Source organism: Chiloscyllium plagiosum, unplaced genomic scaffold (assembly GCF_037043375.1).
Source record: "Chiloscyllium plagiosum isolate Xiang-an unplaced genomic scaffold, Cpla_swu_hap1 HiC_scaffold_11, whole genome shotgun sequence".
NCBI classification, from domain to species: Eukaryota; Metazoa; Chordata; class Chondrichthyes; order Orectolobiformes; family Hemiscylliidae; genus Chiloscyllium; species Chiloscyllium plagiosum.
In genome coordinates, this window is record NW_028270149.1 from 1,014,998 (window position 1) to 1,036,999 (window position 22,002).

General features: G+C 44.7%; 1 protein-coding gene across 9 annotated transcripts in view; it reads right to left on the reverse strand.

Moving 5' to 3' along the window:
• Positions 1–22,002, reverse strand: part of mospd1 (motile sperm domain containing 1) — a 72,338-nt gene that overhangs the window by 22,419 nt on the left and 27,917 nt on the right. For 4 of the 9 annotated variants that reach the window (XM_043714351.2, XM_087991826.1, XM_043714350.2 and 1 more), the window contains one exon: positions 1,931–2,604. The exons of 2 other annotated variants lie outside the window; for them this stretch is intronic. In XM_043714351.2, coding sequence (XP_043570286.1) covers positions 2,423–2,604 — 182 coding nt within the window. In that variant the 3' untranslated portion in view covers positions 1,931–2,422. Of the gene's footprint in view, positions 1–1,930; positions 2,605–19,557; positions 19,714–22,002 lie in introns of those variants that run through there. 3 more of the 9 variants (XM_087991829.1, XM_087991827.1, XM_087991828.1) reach the window with 2 other exon arrangements.

Consider the following 22,002-nt stretch of genomic DNA (forward strand, 5'->3'; position numbering starts at 1 on the left):
CCTGCTGTGCTGTTCCAGCAATAAAGTTAATACATTTCGAGCATGTATCTCACTACCCAATTTCTGTGTTATCCATCGTTTTTTTCCTCTTATTTGAAAAATGTAAGAGACTTAATTATACACTCTGGTTAGTTATAGGTTAGATTAGTAGTTAGTTGAGTTTTGTTTTTTTTCCTCTGTATTTTTCTTTTGTTAAATTTTGGTTATTATTTATTTAAGATTTAATTGTATATCAATGTTTATACTTGGGTTTTTTTTATTTTGTAAACTTGTAAAAATGTTAAATTTTCAATAAAAATATCTAAAAAAAAAAGACCTCTTTGTCCCTACTCTCTGTCTGCTGCCAGTCAGCCAATCCACCATCCATACCAGTACCATGCCTCTAAAGTCATGGGCTCTTATCTTATTTAGCAGACTCCTGTGTGGTCCTCTGGAAATCCAAAAAGGTCACATCCACTGGCTCTCCTTTGTTTAATCTACTCGTTACTTCCTCAAAGAATTCTGACAGATTTTGTCAGGCATGACCTCTCCTTGACAAAATCGTACTGACTCCGCACTGTTTTAGCATGCACTTCCAAATTCACCACAATCTCATCCTTAATAATGGTCTCCAAAATCCTACCAACAACCAAGGTCAGGCTAACCGGCTTATTGTTTCAACTCTTCTGTCTCCCTTCCTCTCAAACAGGGGTGTGACATTAGCCATTTTCCAGTCCTCGGGGACCCTCCCTGACTTTAGTGATTCTTGAAAGATCACCACCAATACCTCTATAATCTCCACCTTCAGACCTTTCAGCTTCCTGTGCACCTTCTCCTTAGTGATGGCCACCATGCTCACCTCTGCCCTCAATTCTCAAAATTCTCATATGCTGGTGTCTTACACAGTGAAGACTGATGCAAAGTACCTATTCAGTTCCTCCACCATTTCTTTGTTCCCCACTTCTCCAGCCTCATTTTCCAGCAGTCCAATGTCCACTCTTGCCTTTCTTATGTCTTAGATATCTAAAAGAACTCTAGTATTTTTCTTTTATATTACTAAGTAGCTTACTCCCATATTTCATCATTTCCCCTGCCCTATTGCTTTTTTGGTTATCCCTTGTTGGTTTTTAAAGATTTCCCCGGATGTTGCCTGGTCTGGAGGGAAGGTCTTATGAGGAAAGACCAAGAGACTTGGGTCTGATCTCATTGGAAAGAAGAAGGCTAAGAGGGAATTTGATAGAGACATACAAGATGATCAGAGGATTAAATAGGGTAGAGAGTGATAAGGGCGTGGAATGCCCTACCTGCCAATGTAGTAAACTCAGCCACATAGGAGAGATTTAAACAATCCTTGGATAAGTACATGGATGATGATGGGATAGTGTAGGGGGACGAGCTGAAAATAGTTCACAGGTCGGCGCAACATCGAGGGCCGAAGAGCCTGTTCTGCACTGTATTGTTCTATCCCAGTCCTCTGGCTTCCCACTAACCTTCACCACATTGTATGGTTTTTCCTTTGGCCTTTATGCTGTCCCTGCCTTCCCTTGCCAGTCACGGTTGCCTCATCCTCCCCTTAGTGTGTTTCTTCTTCCTTGGGATGAGTTTCTGCTGTGTCTCCTGAGTTACCCTCAGAAACTCCTGCCATTGCTGCCCCACTGCCTTCCCCACCAGGCTCTCCTTCCAATCAACTCTGGCCAGCTCCTCCCTCATGTCTTCGTAGTTACCTTTACTCAACTGTGATACCGTTACACTGGATTCCAGTCTCTCCCTCTCAAACTGCTGGGTGAATTCTGTCACACTGTGTCCTCTGTGTTCCTTCACCTTAAGCCCCAAATCAAGTCTACTCCACTACACATCATCAAATCTAGAACTGCCTGCTCCCTAGTGGGGTCTACAACAAGCTGCTCCAAAAAGCCATTTCATAGATGAAATGATTCCACAGAGACCAGAATCCCATCATCAAGTCACCCTTTATTTACACATGAACAGTTCTTGACAGTGATACTGCCTCATACAGAGTCAGACGAGAATGTTAGTATCACTGACACGCAACTATTTTATGTCAGCCAGAATTCCCTAATTGGACCAGATCAACAGCCCCAATCAGGGAACTCATATGATATGGTGTCCAACTGGCTGACCTCATTACAAGCACTACATCCCTCCCAGAGGTCAGCTCTTTTTCTTGGAGAGCGTCTTGGGGCGTTTTAGCCCCCAGTCAGGTTCCTCTGACTTGGTGTCTGACATGGGTGTTGTGTAACAAATAGGAGCTTGCCTCTTGTGCCAGAAGCACCTTGGCAGAATTTCACCCTCTTTTTCCAGTGGCAAAGGCATCTTCGAGTCATATTATTTGAAAACAGACTCTCCACACCAACCAGACATCCCAACCTGACCCAGACCCATTTGCTGGCTTTTGGCCCATACCCCACTGAATCCTTCCGATTCAGATATCCATCCAAATGCCTTTTAAAAGTTGTATTTGTTCTAGCTTCCACAATTTCCTCTGGCAGCTCATTCCATACATGCAGCTGTATACTTTTATCAGGCCCATCTCTGATTCAGAGGATTCATCAATGTTTGATTGAGAGGGAGAATCCATGAGTTCTGGCAGCATTTCTGACAGTTCTGAGGGACAGGAAATGTTTAGAAGAATTTAAATTTGCAGATTTCACATGGTCCACATGCTTATTCAGGACAATCATACCTACCGAAACTTTATAAATCACTGGTCCTAACCTCACGTCGTCAATGCCTCTTACCTATGTGGGGCTATTTCTGTGATAGAACATAGAACATAGAACAATACAGCGCAGAACAGGCCCTTCGGCCCTCGATGTTACGCCGAATGTGAACTATTCTCAGCTCGTCCCCCTACACTATCCCAAAATCATCCATGCGCTTATCGAAGGATTGTTTAAATCTCCCTAATGTGCTGTGTTAACTACATTAGCAGGTAGGGCATTCCACGCCCTTACCACTCTCTGTGTAAAGAACCTGCCTCTGACATCTGTCTTAAATCTATCACCCATCAATGTGTAGTTATGCCCCCTCGTACAAGCTGACGTAGGAAAAGGTCTTTCACTGTCTACCCTATCTAACCTCTGATCATCTTGTATGTCTCTATTAAATCCCCTCTCAGCCTTTCCTCATAAGACCTTCGCTCCAGACTAGGCAACATCCTGTAAATTTCCTCTGCACCTTTTCCAATGCTTCCACATCCTTCCTGTAATGGGGCGACCAGAACTGTACACAATATTTCAAGTGTGGCCGCACCAGCGTTTTGTACAATTGCAGCATGATATTGCGGTTCCAGAACTCAATCCCTCTACCAATGAAACCTAACACACCATATGCCTTCTTCACAGTACTATCCACCTGGGTGGCAACTTTCAGGGATCTATGTACATGGACTCCAAGATCCCTCTGCACATCCACACTACCAAGAATCTTTCCATGGACCCAGTACTGTGCCTTCTTGTTATTCTTCCCAAAGTGCATCACCTCACATTTAGCTGCGTTGAACTCCATTTGCCACCTCTCAGCCCAATTCTGCAGTTTATCCAAGTCCCCCTGCAACCTGTAACATTCTTCCCAAACTGTCCACGACTCCACTGACTTTAGTGTCGTCTGCAAATTTACTAATCCATCCACCTATGCCTGCGTCTAAGTCATTTATAAAAATGACAAACAGCAGTGGTCCCTAAACAGATCCTTGTGGCACACCACTAGTAACTGGACTCCAGACTGAATATTTTCCATCAACCACCACTCGCTGCCTTCTTCCAGAAAGCCAGTTTCTAATCCAAACTGCTAAATCACCCTCAATTCAATGCCTCTGCATTTTCTCCATCAGCCTACCATGTGGAACCTTATCAAAGGCTTTACTGAAGTCCATGTATACCACGTCAATTGCCCTACCCTCATCTACATGCTTGGTCACCTTCTCAAAAAACTCAATGAGGTTTGTGAGATGTGACCTGCCCTTGACGAAACCATGTTGACTATCTGAAATCAAATTGTTGCTTGCTAGATGATTATAAATCTTATCTCTTATAATCCTTTCCAAAACCTTTCCTACAACAGAAGTAAGGCTCACTATTCTATAATTACCTGGGTCATCTCTGCTGCCCTTCTTGAACAATGGCACATTTGCAATACTCCAGTCCTCAGGCACTAAATCTGTAGACAATGACGACTCAAATATCAAAGCCAACAGCTCTGCTATCTCCTCCCTAGCTTCCCAGAGAATCCTCAGATAAATCCCATTCGGTCCAGGGGGCTTGTCTACTTAACAACAAACTTAGGCCCCTGTATCAAATGGTCTCTCGCTTGGCAGAGTCTTGGGTTTTGACTCATTGGGGTTCCTGATGCCATTTCACCCTAACACCTCCCAAAGGTTGGAAAGATTAGACTTAACCTGGTGTGGAGTCTTCTACCCATCAGCAACTCTGGTGTTCTTTCTACAGATGTATGTGGAGTGGTCCTACAATCAAGAAAGAACCATGACATCTTGGTATCTAGTGAGGCAGTAGGCTCTCTTCAAGCTGGCTATTGGATGATGGCTGATAAGGGACTGGCCGAATATGTCAAATCCCATTCAACTTTAAGAAATAACCAAATGCCCTGCTGGTAAACGATGGCCCATTATCTGTGACCAACAGTTCTGAGACTCCATGTCTTGCAAAAGATGTACTTAGTTTTCCTATCGTCCTTCAAGTCTTTGATGAATGGAACCTACGCATGTCCAACCACTGAGTGGCTGTCTACAAAGACAAAGAACAACGAACCCGTAGACGTGGGGGAGCTGCTGGCAGTAATGCCTGTCCTTATTGACACCCTGGGCACTGCCCCACAAAAGTGGCTATGTCTGCGTCCAAGCCTGACCACCAGACCAACTCTTCGCCAACATCTTCATTTTGGAGATTCCTGGATGGCCCTAGAAGAATTCAGTATTTAATGGCATCCTTGGCTCAGGACAATCAGTCTTGCTTCCTGCATCAATATAGCATCTTCTACCGTGAGCTGGTCTCTCCGGGTCCTTGAAGATTTACATTCTAGTTGTGAAGGTCCTTTGGTTTCCCATCAATACCAGCTGTTTCAGTTTGGAAAGGACTGGATTTTTGTGCATCCAAAATCTGACATTGTTGGCTGTAACTGGGAGCGTGTACAGAAAATGTAACATCATTACAGACTCTTGTACTGGGGTATCACCGGGGCTGTATCTTCTAATGGGAAGCTGCCCAATGCACCTGCATTCACTACTTGGCCTCCCAGATGGTGTTCTCACTTATAATTATAAGCACTTGGCATTACTGCCTTGTCCTCTTTAATCAGACCAAGTAGGTGTTTGTGGTCAGTGACTATCACAAATTTTCATCCATAACATATTTGGTGGAACTTCCTTACTCCAAATTTGACCGCCAATCCTTCTTTCTCTATCTGGGTGTATTTACTCTGCCTTAGCCAAAGTCCTGGATACGTAAGCTAATGGCCATTCATCTGCATTGGGCCACCATTATGTCAGATCTTTCTTGGGACCATAATGTGCCAACACATTACACAATGATAGCTGCTTCTTTACTTCATTGTAAGCTGGGGCCTGACCATGCAACCATTTCCAAGGCTGACCATTTTCTTTTAGGAGTTCTTGCCAAGGTGCCAAGTTGGATGCTGGGTTATGTATGAATTTTTCATAATAATTTACAGCTCAAGAAATTACCTAAGCTCCTGAATAGACGTGGGAGTCTGGGCAACTTTGATTGCCCTCACTCTATACTCCAACAGAGTGCAACCCGTCTGGTCCACTCTGTAGCACAAGTAGGTCACTTGGGGTTAGGGAACACATTTTTTCCCTTTTTAGGCATAAAAAATGCCATCGTAAAATGCCTTAGGACTATATCCAAGTTCTCTAAATATTCCTTTCTGGTTTTCCCTTTTAGCAGGTTGTCGTGTAAGTAAATAATGACCTGAGGTAGACCTTGCAAAAGGTTCTCCATCATCCATTGAAAAATTGAACAGGCTGACAATACCTCAAATGGCAGTCTCATGTATTGGAACAAGCCCTTGTAGCACACTTCTGGGAATGCTGGTCGAACCACAATTGCAAGTAAGTGTGGCTCATGAAGGACAGCCCCACCTCCAGTTTTGCACATTAATCCTCTATCCAAGGGTCTTTGTTTTATCCAGCTGTGAAAAGCAGTTCAATTTGTTCAAAATCCCCATCAAGGTGAACTGTCTGACTGGTCTTCAAAATTGATAATACTGGTGCTGCCCATTGGACTGGTTTGATGATTCCTTCACTTTCCAGCTTTCTGATTTCTGCCTCTACGGCAAATGGCACTGGACAGGCCTTGTATAGTGACAGAATTGCTGGTCAACTGGCAAGGTGGCCTTGGCTCCTCAGAAGAGCCAGGAGGACACATGAGAAGTTGTTGGCGGATAGGATCAGGGTAAACCCTAAGGCTTTCTATAGGTATTTAAGGAATAAAAGAATGACGAGAGTAAGATTAGGGCCAATCAAGGATAGTAGTGGGAAGTTATGTGCGAAGTCAGAGGAGATCGGGAAAGCAAAAAAATGAATATTTTTCAACAGTTGTCGAAGAGAATACTGAGATACAGGCTACCAGACTAGGTGGGATTGAGGTTCACAAGGAAGAGGTATTAGAAATCCTGCAGAGTGTGAAAATAGATAAGTCCCCTGAGCCAGATGGGATTTATCCTAGGATCCTCTGGGAAGCCAGGGAGGAGATTGCCGAGCCTTTGGCATTGATCTTTAAATTGTCATTGTCTACAGGAATAGTGCCAGAAGACTGGAGGATAGCAAATATGGTTCCCCTGTTCAAGAAGGGGTTAGAGACAATCCGGGTAATTATACACCAGTAGGCCTTACTTCAGTTGTTGGTTAAGTCTTGGAAAAGGTTATAAGAGATAGGATTTATAATCATCGAGAAAATAATAATTTGATTAGGGATAGTCAGCACGGTTTGGTGAAGGGTAGGTCGTGCCTCACAAACCTTATTGAGTTCTTTGAGAAGGTGACCAAACAGGAAGATGAGTGTAAACTGGTTGATGTGGTGCATATGGATTTCAGCAAGGCGTTCGATAAGGTTCCCCACAGTAGGCTATTGTACAAAATGTGGAGGAATGGGATTGTGGGAGATACAGCAGATTGGATCAGTGATTGGCTTGCTGAAAGAAGACAGAGGGTGGTGGGTGGTGGGTGATGGGTGATGGGAAATGTACATCCTGGAGTCCAGTTACCAGTGGTGTACCGCAAGGGTCGGTGTTGGGTCCACTGCTATTCGTCATTTTTATAAACGACCTGGACGAGGGCGTAGAAGGGTGGGTTAGTAAATTTGCAGACGACACGAAGGTCGGTGGAGTTGTGGATAGTGACGAAGGATGTTGTAGGTTACAGAAAGATATAGATAAGCTGCACAGCTGAGCTGAGAGGTGACAAATGGAGTTTAATGCGGACAAGTGTGAGGTGATTCACTTTGGTCGGAGTAACCGGAATGCAAAGTACTGGGCTCATGGTAAGATTCTTGGTAGTGTAGATGAGCAGAGAGATCTCGGTGTCCAGGTACACAGATCTTTGCAAGTCGTCACCCAGGTTGACAGGGTTGTTAAGAAGGCATATAGTGTTTTAGCTTTTATTAATAGAGGGATCGAGTTCCGGAACCATGAGGTTATGCTACAGCTGTACAAAACTCTGGTGCGGCCGCACTTGGAATATTGTGTACAGTTCTGGTCACCGCATTATGAGGAGGATGTGGAAGGTTTGGAAAGGGTGCAGAGGAGATTTACTAGGATGTTGCCTGGTATGGAGGGAAGGTCTTACGAGGAAAGGCTGAGGGACTTGAGGCTGTTTTCGTTGGAGAGAGAGGTGACTTAATAGAGACATATAAGATAATCAGAGGGTTAGATAGGTGGACAGGGAGAGCCTTTTTCCAAGTATGGTGACGGCGAGCACGAGGGGGCATAGCTTTAAATTGAGGGATGATAGATATAGGACAGATGTCAGAGGTAGTTTCTTTACTCAGAGAGTAGTAAGGGTATGGAATGCTTTGCCTGCAACAGTAGTAGATTCGCCAATTTTAAGTACATTTAAGTTGTCATTGGACAAGCATATGGACATACATTAAATAGTGTAGATTAGAGAGGTTTCAGATTGGTATGACAGGTTGGCGCAACTTCTGATTGCGGCTGTACCTACTAGAGAAGGTGCAAAACTTGACCTACTCTTGGGAAATAAGGCAGGGCAGATAACTGAGGTGTCAGTGGGGGAGCACTTTGGGGCCAGTGACCATAATTCTGTTCGTTTTAAAATAGTGATGGAAAAGGAAAGACCAGGTCTAAAAGTTGAAGTTCTAAACTGGAGAAAGGCCAATTTTGACGGTATTAGGCAAGAACCTTTGAAAGCTGATTGGAGGCAGATGTTCGCAGGTAAAGGTATAGTTGGAAAATGAGAAACCTTCAGAAATGAGATAACAAGAATCCAGAAAAAGTATATTCCTGTCAGGGCGAAAGGGAAGGCTGGTAGGTATAGGGAATGCTGGATGACTAAAGAAATTGAGAGTTTGGTTAAGAAAAAGAAGGAAGCATATGTCAGGTACGAGTGAATCCTTAGAAGAGTATAAAGAAAGTAGGAATATACTTAAGAGGGAAATCAGGAGGGCAAAACGGGGACATGAGATAGCTTTGGCAAACAGAATTAAGGAGAATCCAAAGGATTTTTAGAAATATATTAAGGACAAAAGGGTAACTAGGGAGAGAATAGGGCCCCTCAAAGATCAGCAAGGCGGCCTTTGTGTGGAGCCGCAGAAAATGGGGGAGATACTAAATGAATATTTTGCATCAGTATTTACTGTGGAAAAGGATATGGAAGATATAGACTGTAGGGAAATAGATGGTGACATCTTGCAAAATGTCCAGATTACAGAGGAGGAAGTGCTGGATGTCTTGAAACGGTTAAAGGTGGATAAATCCCCAGGACCTGATCAGGTGTACCCGAGAACTCTGAGAAGCTAGAGAAGTGATTGCTGGGCCTCTTGCTGAGATATTTGTATCATTGATAGTCACAGGTGAAGTACCAGAAGACTGGAGATTGGCAAACGTAGTGCCACTGTTTAAGAAGGGTGGTAAAGACAAGCCAGGGATATATAGACCAGTGAGCCTGACCTTGGTAGTGGGCAAGTTGTTGGAGGAAATCCTGAGTGACAGGATGTACATGTATTTGGAAAGGCAAGGACTAATTAGGGATAGTCAACATGGCTTTGTGCATGGGAAATCATGTCTCACAAACTTGACTGTGTTTTTTGAAGAAGTAACAAAGAAGATTGATGAGGACAGAGCAGTAGATATGATCTAAATGGACTTCAGTAACGCGTTCGACAAGGTTCCCCATGGGAGACTGATTAGCAAGGTTAGATCTCATGGAATATAGGGAGAACTAGCCACATGGATACAGAACTGGCTCAAAGGTAGAAGACAGAAGATGGTGGTGGAGGGTTGTTTTTCAGACTGCAGGCCTGTGACCAGTGGAGTGCCACAAGGATCGGTGCTGGGTCCTCTACTTTTTGTCATTTACATAAATGATTTGGATGCGAGCATAAGAGGTACAGTTAGTAAATTTGCAGATTACACCAAAATTGGAGGTGTAGTGGACAGCGAAGAGGGTTACCTCAGATTACAACAGGATCTTGACCAGATGGGCTGAGAAGTGGCAGGTGGAGTTGAATTCAGATAAATGCGAGGTGCCGCATTTTGGGAAAGCAAATCTACGCAGGACTTATACATTTAATGGTAAGGTCCTAGAGAGTGCTGCTGAACAAAGAGACCTTGGAGTGCAGGTTCATAGCTGCTTGAAAATGGAATCGCAGGTAGATAGGATAGTGAAGAAGGCGTGTGGCATGCTTTCCTTTATTGGTTAGAGTATTGAGTGCAGGAGTTGAGAGGTCATATTGCGGCTGTACAGAACATTTGTTAGGCCACTGTTGGAATATTGTGTGCAGTTCTGGTCTCCTTCCTATTGGAAAGATGTTGTGAAACTTGAAAGGGTTCAGAAAAGATTTACAAGGATGTTCCCAGGGTTGGAGGATTAGAGCTATAGGGAGAGGCTGAACAGGCTGGGGCTGTTTTCCATGCAGCGTCAGAGGCTGAGGGGTGACCTTATAGAGGTTTACAAAATTATGAGGGGCATGGATAGGATAAATAGACAAAGTCTTTTCCCTGGGGTCGGGGAGTCTAGAACTAGAGGGCATAGGTTTAGGGTGAGAGGGGAAAGATATATGAGAGACCTGAGGGGCAACGTTTTCACGCAGAGGGTGGTATGTGTATGGAATGAGCTGCCAGAGGATGTGGTGGAGGTACAATTGCAACAGTTAAGAGGCATTTGGATGGGTATATGAATAGGAAGGGTTTGGAGGGATATGGGCCGGGTGCTGGCAGGTGGGATATCTGGTCGGCATGGACGGGTTGGACCAAAGGTTCTGTTTCCATGCTGTACATCTCTATGACTCTATAACATCGAGGGCCGAAGGGCCTGTACTGCACTGTAATGTTCTATGTTCTATGATAGTTCCTAGACCTTTCAAGCATTTAATTAGAACTTCCCTCAGGCAGCCATTTCCTAATTGAGAAATTTTGAGCTAATCTAGGTGAAACTCTTGTAGTCAATGTTGCCCCATTAAGCTTGCACCCAAGCCTTTTACTATAATCACTGGCAACTGAACCAGCTGCTTTTCATAAGTGACCAGAAACAAAGTTGCACCCTAAATCTGTAAAAGCTCCCAAGTTTCGGTTCTCAGCTGAACCGAGGTCTTGCACAAAGTTAAGGGTGGAGTCCAGGGTGAATTTTACTAAAAGATGGTTCTGCTGTCAATAATACATCAATGCCAGCATGGATGTCTATCATAACCAGAGGACCATTTAACCAGATGTTGGTCTTGACTGGTTCCGATTTGGATGGTGCTATGCAATTTAACTGTTCCAAACCAGATGTAGGTGGACTTTTCAGAGTGTGCACTCTCCTGGATACTGACCTTTCAGTTCTCTTAGTCAGTTCAGGAGTAGTAAGGTTCTTTTGCTGTCTCATGTCTACATACCAGCAACAAATACAATGGCTTGATGCTCATGCTTCTGAAGAAAATTTTAACTGTTTGGCAGGAGCTTTATTCCAGGGTTTTACTGTGGGTTGACCAAGAGCCCCGCTGTTCAGGATATGTCCTGAGCGAGGCTATGCAATTGCCTGCACTCAAGTGGTATCCTCCAATCTCAATGACCTGGCGAGGGTCTCCACTTTCATTGGAATAGCCTGCAAATCATATAGTCCATTTGCTGCATTTTCCAATGACAAAGCCAGTTGTAGCGTCTGTTTGAAGTCCAGTTGGGCTTCAGCTAGTAGGTGCTTTTACATAGTTACATCATTACTCCCACATACTGGATGGTCTCAAAGCATATTTCATTAAAGATCAAGCCAAATTCACAAGCTTCTGCCAGTCATCTTAAACTACTCAAGAACCCTGACATGGATTCCCCTGGCTCTTGAATTGCCGGGGTAAAAGCAATAGCATCTCAGAATTAGAGGCGGCTTGGGTCATAATATTCCTTAATTAATTTTTGAAACTTCTGAACATCTGGTGCCTCAGGGAAATTTAGGCTCCTAATGACCGAAAAAGCTGAAGCTCCAGAGGCTGTCAGGAGAATTATTTGTTGTTTTTTTAATCTGTCACAATATCATTACCTGGAAAAAGGTAGACCACTTTTTCCCCGTACTGGGTCCAGTCCTCAACGGCAAGGTCGAATGAGTCAAGCTTCCCAAATAACGGTATGACGTAAGGTAATGCTTATCCCAACTCAAAGGCAACTGTTGTGAGTGAGGTTCTTCAGGATTCTGCTTTACTTTCATACCCACTGAAATTACTTCAGGGAGGCCTCTATTCCATCACCAAATCACTCTATTTACCCACGAACTGTCCTTGACTATAATTCTGCCTCATAAAGTCAGACCCTTGAGTGTCAGTATCTCTGACACTCAACCTTTTTATGTCAGCCAGTGCTTCCTGACTGGACCAGGTTAACAGACCCAATCAGGGAATACATTCTATGAGATCCATATGGCTGACCTGCACTGCAGTAGACATTCACACATTTCTTGAGATCTGCTACCAACCTGATTTTCCCAGTCAACCTGCATATTGAAATCCCCGATTACTGTAATAGTGCCTTTCTTACATGCCTTTTCTATCTCCTGATTTATTTTCTTCCCCACATTCTGACCACTGTTAGCAGACCTGTACACAACTCCTAAGAGAATCTTTTTTCCCTTTGCGGTTCCTCAACTCTACCTACACAGAATCTATGCCTTCTGGCTCTACCACACCTTTTGCAAATGGTTTAATTTCATTTTTTATTAACAAGGCAACCCCGGCCTCTCTGCCCACCTGCCTGTCCTTTCAATAGGAGAAAGTGAGGTCTGCAGATGCTGGAGATCAAAGTTGAAACTTTATTGCTGGAACAGCACAGCAGGTCAGGCAGCATCCAGGGAACAGGAGATTCGACGTTTCGGGCACAGGCCCTTCTTCAGGAATGAGCAGAGAGTATTCAGCAGGAGAAGATAAAAGGTAGGGAGGAGGGACTTGGAGGAGGGGAGTTGGAAATGTGATAGGTGGAAAGAGGTCAAGGTAAGGGTGATAGGTCGGAGTAGGATGGAGGCGGAGAGGTCAAGAAGAAGACTGCAGGTCAGGAAGGCGGTGCCGGGCTGGAGGGATCCGGCTGAGACAAGGTGGGGGGAGGGGGGATGAAGAAACTGGTGAAGTCCAAGTTCATCCCCTGCGGTTGGAGGGTTCCCAGTCGGAAGATAAGACGCTCCTCCTCCGACCGTCGGGTTGTTGTGGTTTGGCGGTGGATGAGTCCAATGACCTGCATATCCTCGGTGGAGTGGGAGGGGGAGTTGAAATGCTGTGCCACAGGTTGGTTGGGTTGGTTCGTCCGGGTGGCCCAGAGGTGCTCTCTGAATCGCTCCGCAAGTAGGCGGCCTGTCTCCCCAATATAGAGGAGGCCACACCGGCTGCAGCGGATGCAGTAGATGATGTGGGTGGAGGTGCAGGTGAATCTGTGGCGGATATGGAAGTTTCCCTTGGGGCCTTGGAGAGAAGTGAGGGGGGAGGTGTGGGCGCAAGTGTTGCACCTCCTGCGGTTGCAAGGGAAGGTGCCGGGAGTGGAGGTTGGGTCGGTGGGGGGTGTGGATCTGACAAGGGAGTCGCGGAGGGAGTGGTCTCTACGGAAAGCTGATAGGGGAGGGGAGGGAAATATATCCTTGGTGCTGGGGTCTGTTTGGAGGTGGCGGAAGTGACGGCGGATGATGCGCTGTACATGGAGATTGGTGGGGTGGTAGGTGAGGACCAGTGGGGTTCTGTCCTTTCAATAGGATGTATATCCTAAATGAGTTTGTGGCACAGATCAAAATTGGCAGGTATGGCGAGGAGGGCATCATAAAGATGTAGCTACAAGGGGATCAGGATTGAGAACTGAATGTTCAAGGATATAAATTCTACTGAAAAGATAGGCAGGTGGGCAGATGGGATGGGGTTGCTGTATTAGTAAGAAATGAAATTCAATCAATAGTAAGAAAAAAGTAGGGTCAGATGGTGTAGAATCTGTGTGGGTAGAATTGAGGAACCACAAAGGTAAAAACACCAAATCTGGAGTTATGAAAGGCCTCCAAATAATTGTCAGAAGTTAGAGTGCAAGATACACCAGGAGAAAGAAAAGATGTGTAGGAAAGGCAAAATTACAGTGATCATAGGGGATTTCAATATGCAGGTAGAGTGGGAAAATCAGGTTGGTAGTGGATTGCAAGAAAATGAATTTGTGGAATGCCTACGAGATGGTTTTTTGGAGCAGCTTGTGGCAGAGCCCACTAGGGAACAGGCAATACTGGATTTAGTGTTGTGCAATAAGGCAGACTTGATAAGGGAGCTTAAGGTAAAGGTACCCTTAGGAAGCAGCGATCATAATATGATAGAATTTACTCTGCAATTTGAGAGGGAGAAGATAGAATCAGAGGTAATAGTATTACAGCTGAACAAAGGCAACTACAGAGGCATGAGGGAGGAGCTGGGTAGAATTGACTGGGAGAGGAGCCCAGCAGGAAGGACAGTGGAACAGCAATTGCAGGAGTTTCTGAAAGTAATTCAGGAGACACAGAAGAGATTCATCCTGAGGAAAAAGAAACATGGTACAGGGAGGACGAGGCAACCATGGCTGACTAGGGAAGTCAGGGATAGTATAAAAGCAACAAAGAAAGCATATTATGCGGCAAAGGGCAGTGGGAAACCAGAGGATTGGGAAGCTTACAAAGACCAACAGACGGCAACAAAGAAAGAAATATGAAGGGAGATTAAATAATGAGGGTAAGCTAGCCAGTAACAAAAAGGAAGACTGTAAGAGGTTCTTTAGATATACAAAGAACAAAGAAAATTTACAGCCCAGGAACAGGCCCTTTGGCCCTCCAAACTTGAGCCGATCCAAATGTGCTATCTAAACCTGTCGGTCAATTCCTAAGCATCTGTAACCCTCTGCTCCCCACCTACTCATGCATCTGTCCAGGCGCATCTTAAATGAATCTACCATGCCTGCCTCGACCACCTCTGCTAACAACGCGTTCCTGACACCCACCACCCTCTGTGTGAAGTACTTGCCATGTGTATCCCCCTTGAACTTTCCACCTCTCACCTTGAAAGCGTGACCTTTCATTATTGAATCCTTCACCCTGGGAAAAAGCTTATCTCTATCCACCCTGTCTATACCCTTCACGATTTTGTAAACCTCAATCTCCTTTTTCCTAATGAAAACAAACCTAACCTACTCAACCTCTCTTCATAGCTAGCACCTTCCATACCAGGCAACATCCTCGTAAACCTTCTCTGCACCCTCTCCAAAGCATCCACATCTTTCAGGTAATGTGGCGACCAGAACTGCACACAGTATTCTAAATGCGGTTGAACCAATGTCTTGTACAATTTTAATATGACTTGCCAGCTCTTATACTCAATACCCTGTCCAATGAAGGCAAGCATACCATATGCCTCCTTGACCACTCTATCCACCTGTGTAGCAACCTTCAGGGTACAATGGACCTGCACTCTTAGATCTCTCTGCCCATCAACTTCTCCCGAGGCTCTTCCAAACATTGTATAATTTGCTTTAGAACAAGTCTTGCCTAAACGCATCACCTCACATTTATCTGGATTGAAAGCCATCTGCCACTTTTCCGCCCAACTTTCCAGTCTATCAATATCCTCCTGTATTCTCTGACAGTCCCATATGCTTTCTGCTACTCCACCAATCTTCGCGTCATCTGCAAACTTGCTGATCTTACCAACAGTGCCCTCTTCTAGATCATTTATGTATATTACAAACAACAGTGGCCCCAACACTGACCCCTGTGGAACACCACTGGTCACCTTTCTCCATTTCGAAAAACTCTCTTCAACTACTACTCTCTGTCTCCTGTTGCTCAACCAGTTCTTTATCCACCTAGCTAGAACACCCTGCACACCATGTGACTTCACTTTCTCCATTAGTCTATCATGGGGAACCTTATCAAATGCCTTACGAAAGTCCATGTATATGACATCAACAGCCCTTCCTTCATCTATCAACTTGGTCACTTCCTCGAAGAGCTCTATTAAGTTGGTAAGGCACGATCTCCCCCGCACAAAACCATGTTGCCTATCACTGATAAGCCCATTCTTTTCTAAATATAAATAGATCCTATCCCTCAGTACTTACAAGGGGCAAAAGAGTGGCAAAAGTGGACATTCAGCGGCTGGAAAATGATCCTGGAGAGATAGTAGTGGGGAACAAGGAAATGGCTGAGGAACTGAATAATTACTTAGCGTCAATCTTCATGGTGGAAGACACGAGTAATATCCCAAATATTTAAGAGAATGAGGTGCCACAGTTGAGTATGGTGGCCATCACCAAGGAGAAAGTGCTCGAGAAACTGAACGGCCTCAAGGTGGATAAATCAGCTGGACTACACCCCAGAGTTCAAAGGAAGATAGCTGAAGAAATAGCAGAGGTGTTAGTGATCTTTCCAGAATCGCTAGAATCACGAAGGATCCCAGCATACTGGAAAATTACTAACGTGAAACCCCTGTTTAAAAAGGGAGGAAGGCAAAAGAAGGAAAATTATAGGCTGATTAGCCAAACATTGGTTGTGGCTAAGATCCTGAAATCTGTTGTGAAGGATGAGATTTCTGAATAGTTGTAAGTGTATGGTAAAATTGGGCAAAATCAGTAAGGTTTCATCAAGGGGAGGTCATGCCTGACAAATCTTCTAGAATTCTTTGAGGAATTAACAAACAGCTTCAACCAAGGAGAGCCAATGGATGTTATCTACTTGGACTTCAAGAAGGCCTTTGACAAGGTGCCACACAGGAGGCTACAATGTAAGATGCTAGAGGCAAGGTGCGAGCATGGACAGAAGCCTGGCTGTCTGGCAGAAAGCAGAGAGTGGGGATAAATGGGTCCTTCTCAGGAAGGCAGCCAGTGACAAGTGGGGTTCTGCACGGCTCAGTTTTGGGACCACAACTTTTCACTTTATAAATTAACAATCTAGATAAAGAAACTGATGGCGTTCTGGCTAAGTTTGCAGATGATACAAAGATAGGTAGAGTGACAAGTAGCATTGAGGAGACAGAGGCTGCAGAAGGATTTGGACAGGTTAGGAGAGTGGGCAAAGAAGTGACAGATGGAATATAACATCAGAAAATGTGAGGTCATGCACTTTGGTAGGAAGAAGAGAGACATGGACTATTTTCTAAATGGAAAATTCAGAAATCCAAAGTGCAAAGAGACTTGCGAGGTCTCGTCCAGGATTCTCTCAAAGTAAATTTGCAGGTTGAGTCAGTAGTTTGGAAGGCAAATGCAATGATGACATTTGTTTTGAGAGGATATAAAAGCAGGAATGTACTTTTGAGGCCCCATATCCCAGGAAGATTGTACTAGCCTTGGAGTGTGTTCAGAGGAGGTTCATGAGAATGGTCCCAGGAATGGAAAGCTTAACATATGAGGAACCTGGGTCCACACTCAATGGAAATTAGAAGAATGGGGGATCTAATTGAAACATACAGAGTAATGAATAGTGTGAACAGAGTGGAAGGTGGGAAGATGTTTCCATTGGTAGGAGAGGCTAGGACCTGAGAGCACAGCCTTAGAGTGAAGGGAAGACATTTTAGAACGGAGAGAAGGACAAGCTTCTTAGGTCAGAGAGTAGCAAATTCATTTCAACAGAAGGCTGTGGAGAACAGGTCATTGAGAATATTTAAGACAGAGATAGATAGGTTCTTGAGTATCAAAGGGATCAAGGATTATGGGGAAAATAAGGTTGAGAAACTTATCAGTCATGACTGAATAGCAGAGCAGACTTGATGGGCTGAATGGCGTAATTTTGCTCCTATGTCTTATGGTCTATAACCTTGGATAATTAGCTCCCAGCCCTGTTCCCCTTGCAGCCATGTCTCTGTAATACCCACAACATTGTACCAGCTAATTTCAATCTGCGCTAAAAGCCCTTTTACCTTGTTTTTCATACTGTGTGCATTTAAGTACAACAGTCTCAGTCCTGTGTTGACACCCACCCCCCACTTCATACTTGTCCCCTTATCTGTTGTGCCTTTCTGTACTCTGTCCTATTACTTGCTCTGGAAACTTTAATAATAGGGCGGCACAGCGATTCAGTGGTTAGCACTGTTACCTCACAGCAGCAGGGACCCGAGATTGATTCTAGTTTTGGATAACTATCTGTGTGGAGTTTGCACATTCTCCCTATGGCTGTGTAGATTTCCTCCAGGTGCTCTGGTTTCTTCCTACAGTCCAAAGATGTGCAGGTTAGGTGAATTGGCCATGCTAAATTGCCCATTAGTGTCCACGGATATGCATCCTAGGTGGGTTAGCCATTGGAAATGCAGTGTTACAGAGATAGGGTAGGGGTGAGAGTCTTGGGTGGGATGCTCTTCGAAGAGCTGGTACTGACCTGAATGGCCTGTGCCCACAATGTAGGGATTCAATGCTGAACCTTCCTCCAACCTTGTGCCAGTTTGCTGGTAGCTCAGGTAGTAGTCCAGAGATTATTACCTTTTTGGTTTGCTTTCTAATTTAGTCCCTAGAATGCTCATACTTCCTCAGCATATTTCCTCTTTCTACTTATATTGTTGGTACCTATGTGGACCAAGGCAAATCGATTGTCCCCTCACACTCCAAGTTCCTCTGTAGCCCAGATGAGATATCCTGAACCATGCAGGCAATGTAGTCCTTGGAATTCTCGATCCAGGCAAGAAAGAACATTGTCTTTTCCCCTAACTATAAATCCCCAATTACAACTACATCTCTCTTTTCTCTCCCCTCTTGGATAGCTTCCTGTATCACTGCACTAGTGTTAGTTTGCTCATCCTCCCTACAGGCTCAACTCAGCCACACAGGGAGCATGAATTTCCCTGGGTTACATCCTTTGAACTGCTCTCAATGAAATCTCCAGTTAAAATACTTCTTTAAGTAAGTTGACCAAGATGAGCTTAGAGCCTGATTTTGGCCATGGAACTAAGATGTTGCAGCCATTATAGAAACTTGGTTGAGAGAAGGGCTGCGCATCATTCTAGCGTTTAGATGCTTCAGGTATGATAGACAGGATGTAAAAGGGATGGGCGAGTTGCATCACTGATTAAAGAGAATGTCACAGCTGCATTAAGAAAACATTTTAAAGGGCTGATACAGTGATCATATGGGTAATCAGGAATAAGGTGCAATCATGCTACCGGGGTTATACTATAGGCCTCCCTATAGGCAGTAGGAGATAGAAAAATAGATGGAAATACATAAAAACACCAGAGTTGTTGTTGAGGGTAATTGTAACTTTCCCAATATTGACTGGAACTTCCTTAGATCCAGTGACTGAGATGGAACTGAATTTGTTAAATGCATCCATGGAGGCTTCCTTTTTTTGAAATTATTGATGGGATGTGGGCGTTGTTGGCTGGCCAGCTTTCATTGCCCGTCCTTAGTTGCCTTTGAGAAAGTGGTGGTGAGCTACCTTCTTGAACCGCTGTAGTCCACTTTCCGTGGGTTGACCCACAATGCCCTTTGGGAGGGAACCCCAGGATTTTGACTCAGCAACAGTGGAGGAATGGCGATGTATTTTCAAACAAGGATGGCGAGTGGCTTGGAAGGGAACTTAAAAGTGGTGGGTGTTCCCATATGTTTGCTGCCCTGGTCCTTCTAGATGGAAGTGGTCATGGGTTTGGAAGGTGTTTTCTGAGGATCTTTGGTGAATTTCTGCAGAGCATCTTGTGGATAGTACACACTACTGCCACTGAGGGTCAGTAGTGGAGGGAGGGGTTGCTTGTGGATCTAGCGCCAATCAAGTGGGCTGCTTTGTCCTGGATTGTGTCTAGCTTCTTGAGTGTTTTTAGACCTGCACTCATCCAGGCAGGTGGGGAGTACTGCATCACACTTCTGCCTCATGCCCTGTAGATGGTGAACAGGCTTTGGGGAAGCAGAAAATGAGTTACTTGCCTGGCTTCTGACATGCTCTTGTAGCCACTTTTTATGTGGAGAGTCCAGTTGAGTTTCTGGCCAATGATAAACCTCAGGATGCTGCTGGTGGCGGATTCAATGATGGTAACATCATTGATTGTGAAGAGGCAGTGGTTAGATTATATCTCTCTTATTCTAAGAGACAAAGCACAGAAACAGACAGTTCAGGTGAATTCATTGATGCCGACCAGATATCCTAAACTAATCTAGTCCCATTTGCCAGCACTTGGCCAATATCAATTTAAACATATCGTATTAATAGAAGGGGCTCTTGTTCCTCCAACTGCCAATAATCCTGCTTTTAACCCTGTATCTACATTCAAATTCAACCTTCCGAAATGAATCACTTCACACTTTTCCAGATTGAACTCCACCTGCCACTTATTAGCCCAGTTCTGTATCCTGTCAATGTCCCACTCAACCTACAACAGCCCTCTACACTATCCACCACTCAACCAAACCTCATGTAATCAACAAACTTACTAATCCACCATTCCACTTCCTAATTCAAGTCATTTATAAAAATCACAAAGAGCAAAGCCCTAGAACAGATCCTTGGGGAACGCTACTGGTCACCAAGCTTTGTCTTCTATGGGCCAGCCAATTCTGTATCCAGACAGCCACATTTCCCCATATCCCATGCCTCCTTACCTTCTGAAGAAGTCTACCATGAGAAATCTTATCAAATGCATTGATAAAATCGATGTAGACCATATCCACTGCGCTACGTTGATGAATGTGTTTTGTCAAATTGTTAAGAATTCAACAAGGTTTGTGAGGTTCTGGATTAGTGGTGCTGGAAGAGCACAGCAGTTCAGGCAGCATCCAAGGAGCTTCGAAATCGACGTTTCGGGCAAAAGCCCTTCATCCATGACCCGCCCCTCACAAAGGCAAAAGTGAGGACTGCAGATGGTGGAAGCCAGAGTTTAGATCAGTGTGGTGCTGGAAAAGCATAGCAAGTCAGGCAGCATCCGAGGAGCAGGAAAATCGATGTTTCGGGCAAAAGCCCTTCACCAGGAATAGAGGCAGGAAGCCTCCAGGTGCTGACTATAAAACTATTGTTTCCCAAGTACAGGTAATCATCAATAGTTTGTTGCCAAGCACCAAATCCAATATGGCCTCCCCTCCAGTCAGCTTATCTACATATTGAGTCAGGAGAGCTTCCTTGACACACCTGACAAAAACTGCTCCATCCAAACTGTTTCAACTAAGGAGGTTCCAATCAATATTAGGGAAGTTAAAGTCACCCATGACAACAACCATGTTACTTCTGCACCTTTCTAAAATCTTCCTTCTCAACTGCTCCTGCATGTCTCTGCTGCTAATGGGGGGGTCTGTAGAAAATTCCCATTAAAGTGACCGCTCCTTTCCGGTTTCTGACATCCACCCATATTGACTCTGTAGACAAACCCTCTCCAACAACCTTTCTTTCTGTAGCTGTGATACTAGTCCTGAATAGCAATGCCACTTCCCCCACCTTTTGTACCTACCTTCCTATTCCTTTTGAAACATCTAAACCCCAGAACATCCAACAATCATTCCTACCTCTGTGATATCCATGTCTCCGTAATGGCCACAACATCATAGTTCCAAGTACTGATCCATGTTCTAAGTTCATCACCTGGCACCTCTTGTGTTAAAATAGACATGCTTCAACCCATCGCACTGACTGCACCTTTGCCCTATCACCTGTCCATCCCTCCTCACAGACTCTCTGCCCAGAGTATCTGCCTGTTTACTACCTACTCCATCATCTGATCTGTAGCTATGGTTCCCAACCCCCTGCCAATCTAGTTTAAACTCTCACAATGAGTTTGAGCAACCCTCCTGCCCAGGATATTGGTGTCCCATCAGGTAAGGTGCAACCCATCCTTCTCGTACAGGTCCCAACTTCCCCAGAAGGTATCCCAATGATCCACACGTCTGAAGCCCTCCCTCTTACACCAGCCCTGAGGCCACTTGTCCATCTACTCGTTCAGTGTCTGTTTCTAGCCTCACTCACCCAAGACACTGGTAGCAATCCTGAGATTACCACTCTACTTGAGCTGCCTTTTAGCTTCCAACCTCACTCTTCATATTCACTTTTCAGGTCCTCATCCCTTTAATTAGCTATGTCATTGGTACCGATGTGTACCACAACTTCTGGCTCCCTTCTCTCCCCCTTAGGAATCCTGTAGACTCTATCAGAAACCTCCGTGACCCTGGCACCCTGGAGGCAACATACCATCTGGGAGTCTTGTTCGTGACCACTGAATCTCCTGTCTGTTCCTCTAACCATTGAATCTCCTATCACTATTGCTCGCCTATTCTCCCCCCTTCCCTTCTGAGCCACAGAGCAACAGAACAGTATCCAAAACGGTATACTTATTATTGAGGGGAATGGCCACAGGGGGTCCCTACACTGTCTGCCTCTTCCCATTTCCT